Source organism: Musca vetustissima, unplaced genomic scaffold (genome assembly GCF_032173495.1).
Source record: "Musca vetustissima isolate MV318-11 ecotype Yass unplaced genomic scaffold, APGP_CSIRO_Mvet_v1 utg27302, whole genome shotgun sequence".
In the NCBI taxonomy this organism is placed as follows: Eukaryota; Metazoa; Arthropoda; class Insecta; order Diptera; family Muscidae; genus Musca; species Musca vetustissima.
Genome location: NW_026879274.1, coordinates 46,398 through 53,394, shown reverse-complemented (window position 1 = coordinate 53,394; position 6,997 = coordinate 46,398). Strand labels below are relative to the sequence as shown.

The 6,997-nt window shown below is 41.5% G+C and overlaps 1 protein-coding gene across 1 annotated transcript; it reads right to left on the bottom strand.

Annotated features, from left to right (window-relative positions):
- Nucleotides 1-269: 269 nt before the first annotated feature.
- Nucleotides 270-6,544, bottom strand: LOC133324088 (uncharacterized). Its single transcript, XM_061532974.1, has 6 exons — nucleotides 6,346-6,544; nucleotides 5,593-6,189; nucleotides 2,660-3,424; nucleotides 579-2,590; nucleotides 345-511; nucleotides 270-273 (listed from the first exon to the last, which is right to left on the bottom strand). The coding sequence occupies exons 1-6, from the start codon at nucleotides 6,542-6,544 to the stop codon at nucleotides 270-272; spliced, it is 3,744 nt and encodes a 1,247-aa protein (XP_061388958.1).
- Nucleotides 6,545-6,997: the final 453 nt, after the last annotated feature.

Here is a 6,997-nt window from a genome sequence, read left to right as displayed (position 1 = left end):
GCTATTGGCTACATTTGGTACTCAACCCCTGGGCTTCAGGGCTTAATTGAAGCACTAAAAAATGAGCATCCCGATAGTAGGTCACAATGTCTTTTCAAAGACAACATAATACGATTTGGCGAATGTGCTTGATGCTCCTCATAGACAAAATTGTATCTTTTTACACAGACAAACCCAAATGACTACATTTTGATCAGGAAAACACATAATTTATAGGGTCGGAAGGATGTAGAATAATCTCCCTATAAATTTACAGATTTAGGGCCATGTCAGCTGTTATCAAGACCACGACAATATATTTTTCAAAGAAAACATATTTATATAAAATAAAGTGATCTACTTACCTCAGTAAAATAGTCAATTGTAAATCATGGGCCATTCTCTCCAAGGCAGGAACACCTTCGACACGAAGTATATTAATTTTCTCCCTTAAAGAACGCGATACATTATTTTGGCCTTGACGTTCACGTAATATTTCTATTATATTGGGTTGACGTAAAAAGGCAATAACCTGAAAATTACCACAAGAAAAATTAACTTTAATTTAAAATAAAAAAATCTCCTTTTAGAAAACTTACCTTTTCATTATAGGCCACTGGAATCTCATGATAACTATTATTAGATGATATTGCACTTGAGGAGCTGGGACCATTATTATAAGATGTGCCAGATGATGACGATGATGTATAATGAGGCATATTATCGTTTTGCATAAATTGACTTTGTCGCGGATTGGTCGTCGTTGACGATGAGGTTGATGTGGGTCTGGGTGGTGGCAGTGGCGGATGTGGACTACCACCGGCGGCAGATATACAATTCCCATCAATGGCATCGAATTGAGAATGATGCAATTGATGTTGATGTGGTGGTGGTTGTCTGTGGCGAATTATCCTTGGACAATCGATGGGCAAACGGGGATCCATAAATGACGTCTGACGATTATTGTGATCGATAAAGAACTGTTTACCTGATTGATCCAGCTTGGTTTCCCAGCTGGAGGGTAAATCACGATTCAGTTGGGCAAATGAATTTACCAAAGCTACCAAATCTTTGTTGTACTGATAACGTTGGAAACACGACGGATCTCTGCGTATACGTATTACCATATGCTTTAGGGCAGTATTGCGATTATAGATGGCCAAGGCATCTTCGTTGGTGTGCAGCATAGAGTAGAAATCAGGACGGCATAGCATAAGAACAGCTGGGTGTACCGACAGAGAGACGTGCTGGAAATTCGATGGTGCACTATGATTGTTGTTGTGCCCCAGGTGAGGATGATGGCTGGAGGAGTTATGTGGAGATTGCGAGGCTTGAGTATTATCGTTGTGGCTAACAGCCGTAGCATTGGAACGATTTTCATTTGTAATGGTTCGTCGGATAGACTGATAACGTCTGTCCAGTTGTTGGCGATGATGTTGTTCACGGCCGCCATGACCGTTGAGTGTGGCCGAACCGTTAGTACCGGGTCTTTGCCATGATGTGGTGCGGGTCGTATGATCTATATAGAAAATACGACCATGGCTATCCATTCTAGCCTCCCATGCCGGAGGTAAAGGTTCAGCAGTGGCAGCATTTATTGTTTGGCCGTCAGCTTCGGCCGAAAATATGGCACTAGTGCGTAAAAGGCCACCTGCTGCACCTCTCTCCGGTATCGAAGGCAAACGTGTGCTGGTGATGTGGACCACACCCAAATCATCTGAGGCATTGCCATCATCATCGTCATTATCGATCACCTCTATTGCGGATGAAGATGTTGTGGCGGCGGCACAGGCAGCTCCCACCAAATGATCGCGTGGACGATCATCGACACTACGATTGTTGGAAGAACCATGGAATGCTGGCGAAGATGGTGGCGTACGTGACGATAAATAATTATAATCTAAATGACTAGCATGGGCTCCAGCAGCTACCGATCCACCACCACTTGGTGGCCCTGTGCCAATATACGTATCGTCGAGATTATTATTCAGGGCAATAGCCGCGGCCGCTGCAGCTGCCTGTTGCTGCATGCGTGCATGACGTCTGGCATGATGTGTCGGAGTGGGTGGACATATGAGATTAGTTGTACCCACACCAGCTCCAACACCACCCACACGTTTCAGCAGCCTCTGCTGAGGACGATTGTGTAAACTGGGAGTGCCCAAATTGGCACTGGCGTTACCACCCACAGCTGACACCTGTTGTTGGTGCTGCTGTTGGCTACTGTTGGTGTTCAACACCTGGGCCTCAGGACTTAATTGAAAATCTAATGGGGAAGCACTACGTGTTGAGCATCCCGATGGTGGGCTACGATGCCTTTTCGGAGACAACATAAGGCGACTTGGCGAATGAGCTTGACGCTCCTCATAGGCAGACTTTCCATTAGACAGGGTCCGAGTCAATGGTCTATGTTGACGTAGCGACGACGCTGCGGACGATGTCGAAGGTGTTTGGGGGAATTGTGTATTCGAGGCATTTTCCTTTGTGGGGAAAGCGGGAAACTCGTAGGTCTCACTTGCGGGCACTTTTTTGGTTGTAATCGTATTTATATAACTATCGGGTCCGATTTTCTTTTTTATTAAAGGCTTAAATTTCATTGCGGGTGGTGAAGGTGTGGCACTCAGTTCATATTGTGGACTGGAATTGGATGAGTTACTGGAATTGGCACTGTTCAGCAAATAAAGTGGAGAATTGTTGGTGCTATTCGAATTGCTTCCATAACCATTGGAACCAATCATGCCACCGGCACCACCCCCATAAATATCAATTGTATCATCCGTGTCCAAAATATCGAATTTGAAAACATCGCCCTGCAAGCGAAAATCTCTCCCCATGGCACGTGGTGGCCATGAACGTTCCAACGGACGATGTTGTGGCTGGCGTAAATGTTTTTGTCGTCTCTGGGTTTGAGCCTCCTTATTGGCACTGGCGGAGGCGTGTAAGGCAGCAGCGGCACCCAATAAGCTTTCGACAGCCGCCGCTTCTTCATCCGCTTCCTCGTCGATGGTAAAGTTTGCTGGACCCACCAGACCTTGACTGCCATCATCTACCTCGAAAACTGTCTCAGCCGGCACGGTTTCATAACATTCACGGGCTATCCATAGATTAAATGAATCCGTTGCCGTTGAAGTTGTTGGTGTTGACGAGGCTGGCGACTTTACACTGGAGCGTTTTTCTTTTTTCCTAGCACCACTTAATGGTGTCGAAGTACCACTTTGTGGTGATAGGGTCCATGATTTGCGTCTGGCACCACCGCCTACACTGCCACCACCATCACTACCGATACTGCCATTATAGGAATTTGTCGGTGACAATGTTGTAGCCGAGGCTGGAGTTTCGCATGACTTCGTCGTCAACAAAGTTTGTTGACGTTGTTTCAGTGCCTGTTCATCTTCGGGGGCCGACGATGTTGTATGTTGATTAATGTGATTGTAATCTTTTAAATCTGAAAATTAAAAAGGTATATATGAATTAGATTTGTTAGATAAAATTTTGTTGGTGATGATCTTAAATTGAATGGGATAGAATTAAAAATAACTTATATTCGGCCGAGTCGAACTTTCTATGTTCTTCACCAAAGGGATGGATTCTCATATTTATTTACAACGTAGCTGCAAACTCTAAATTAGCACGATCATGAGCGTTATATTAATTTGAGAGGCATTTGGTCTTCTTATGTAATATTCATTGAACACCTGTCCCTTTACATTTTTTTGGAACATGCACATGATGCATCAGAAATATTCAACTGTTGCTAACTTATAATATTTAAGAAGACATCTTGAAGATTTCGAAACTCGGAATATAACAAAATATCTTTTTAATAATTTTTTGACATTTATATTAGCTAAATATCCACAACATGTTATTAAAGACGATTTGAAAAAAAAATCAATAGGCAAATCCCCTCTTCTAGTTCCTGGCCTTCGTTAGAATACCTAGATATCTTTCTGAAGACACAGTAATACAGAATGGTAAAATGTAGGACTTTTATCTAGAAGAGGCACTTATGGATGGTCTTCATAGAATACCTCTATTTTAAAGAATCTGACATTTAATTAGCTATGAGCCCACATCATGTTATTAGGGTCGATTTCGATTTTTTCTGTAGGAAGTAATGTTGTAGAGCTCACATTCTGGCTTCTTACTATTGACACAATACCGTGATAAATCTCTAAAGGCTGTCAAAAGCTTAAAGGTCATTCCAAAATTCCTGTAGAATTTCTTCACGGAATACTTCCAGTTTTAAAAATTTGACCTCTTAAAAACCACGACTAGATTTTGGAAGTCGGGTTTGGTTGCCCACTGTCACATCTGTCTCATTTGCGCCAATGCTCCGACCGAATATAAAGATAAACAGACCAAAGACATATTTTACGAGCGCCTATAAAACGGTATATTACCAATGCCCTGGCCATGACATTAAAATTCTGCTAGGAGATTTAATGCAAAAATCGGAAGGGAAAATATGTTTGGTCCCACCGTCTGAAAATTCAGCCTCTATGTAGAAACATCCGATAGTGGCAGTGAAGAAGATACCCCAGAACCAATAAGTATTTACGGTATAGAGCGTATATAAATGTCAGCAATTAAATTAGGAAAGGACCCCTCAGAGCCCTTCAATACCGAACGAGGATTCAGACAAAGTGACAGTTGGTCGTGTGACCTGTTTAACATCCTGCTGGAAAAGGTCATACGAGATGCAAATGTGAACAGAAATGGTACTCTGTACACCAAACAACTCATGCTACTCGCCTACTCCGACGACATCGACATAATGGGCCGAACATTGCGATCGGTAACAGTCTGCCAAAGTGGGACTGGTAGTAAATGGCGAAAAGACCAAGCTGATGGTATCAACACACAATTTTATATACCTCGGTACCGCTATAAATAAAACAAATAACATCAGTTTTGAAATCCGGAGGAGAATAGTGTTGGCCAACAGATGCTACTATAATCTTAGTTAGCAAACTCAAAAGCAAAACCACCTCTCGCCAGACCAAACTCATTACAAGACGCTGATATTACCCATGCTGTTGTATGGATCTGAAGCATGGGTACTTGCGCAAGCAGCTGAGGCAGCTCTTGGAGTGTTTGAGAGAAAAAATTTCCGGAAGATCTAAGGGCCAATCTGCGTTGACGGTGAATATGGCCATCGAATGAACCATGATTTGTACCAGCTATTCTCGGACATCGTCATTGTTAGACGTATTGAACTGCAGCGACTACGTTGGCTAGGTCATGTTGTGAGAATGGATGAAGATGCCCAGCCGAAAAGGCATATAAAAGCGAACCTGTTGATGGATCACGCAGAAGGGGAAGGCCACGAATAAGATGGAAAAATCAAATATAATACAACATCTACGAAAATGGCCTTTCAAATTGGATGAGATGCGCACAAGACAGCTAAGTAAAGTACAGCTTATCTTCTTAGAACATAACTTTCCTAGTCAAAAAATTTTTCTTAAATCCTATCCAAATTATCTTTATTTTATTGACAACTACTACCAACATGACAGACCAACCGACGATAATAAGAAACTAAAATTAACACAACAAAGAAAGAACAATAAAAATTCGGATTATTATTAATTACAATAAAAAACTTACTTCTTCCTCGTTTTTTGCGTAAAACTACTAACGGCTCCTCGTCACCACCCTCGATACGAAACTCCTGCTCTGGTTGTTGAACCTTTTGAACCCTAATGAGATCATTGTCGAACGGCGACGATGACAATGGGGATGAATAGCCCACATTTACATCATTAAGAATGTTGGATGTGGATAGACCAACAGCTCCTTCACACTCATCCTCATCCAAAACAATAGCATTGGCTCGTGATGGTAAACTGTGTTGTTGAGTATTGAGTTTTTTCACATCCATGCTATGTGGCAGTTGTTTGGTGGTATCTTCATCATATTCGCCGCCTTCAATATGTATTGAAGCTGCGCCACCAGCACCATCAGCAGCATAATTTGTTGTTTCTAGTTTTTGTTGTTGTTGTGCTGTAGCTTCTGTTGTCATGACATCATTCACTATTTTCATTGTATTCCCATCAAATGTCAAAACAAGTTCCGGTTCACCACCGGTAGCTTCATAAAATGTTTGATTATTCTCATCTTCGCCATCGTCATCGCCATCGTGGTCATTAGTATTGACAGCAATAATATTCGAGTCCGCAGCATCTAAATAAATATTTTCTTCTTCTTTTAGGTTTTTGTTATTAATTTCATTTTTATTAATGAAAAAATTATTGATTTTCAAAGGCGAAGAGTTTTGCGATGACGAGGATGGCGTTGTGGTTGTTCTTGTTTCTTTGTTTACATGAATTGGTTGTTGTTGCTGTTTAATATTGCTGCTACTGTATGATTGCGCAGTTGCTGCTGCCACGGCATTGCTACTGTCATTGCTCTTTTGCATGCTTTGCTGTTGTTGTTGATGTTTGTTGTTTTCATTGGCTTCTGTGTTGTTGTCTGGAAATTCGTCATCACCACTTGTTGCCGGTGGCGGAAATTGATGGCCAACGCCACCAACAGTATCTCCACCACCACCTTCAGCCATTTCTACGATTTCTCTGTGACAGTCGTCCATACTACAACCACACAACAATGACACGTTTGTTCATCCATGCATGTCCCGTCGTGCAATTTAATTTTTCACTACTACAATAACATTAAAAATAGTCTATTTATTAACACTTTGCCGGTCATTATTTTCCTTTTTCATACATTTTCTTTTTGTTGTTTTTATTTATTTGTTTCGCAGGCCTTTTTTTGTTTATTTTCTAATTTTGTCGTTTTTGTTTTGCTACCATTATTCCATTGTGTATCACTCTCACTACCCTGCTATGCGTGTGTGGGGGTCGGTCTCAATTTTTCACTTGTTTTTCTCTGCTGTTCTGCTGCTGCTCCACTTTAGATTTATAGATTTTTTCGCTGACCCTCCTCTTCTGTTGTGACAAGCCCCACAAATCATAATTTTTCTCAATTAAATTTCGGTCAATAAAATATTTAA

Bases quoted from the DNA above. Each gene is read 5' to 3' on its own strand.
- LOC133324088 (XM_061532974.1), bottom strand. From the start codon at position 6,544: ATGGCTGAAGGTGGTGGTGGAGATACTGTTGGTGGCGTTGGCCATCAA. The intron at 2,591-2,659 runs ATTTGCTGAACA...TGAGTGCCACAC, and splicing joins CACCAACAATTCTCCACTTT to CTTCACCACCCGCAATGAAA. The intron at 512-578 runs GTAAGTTTTCTA...GGTAATTTTCAG, and splicing joins CAGTGGCCTATAATGAAAAG to GTTATTGCCTTTTTACGTCA.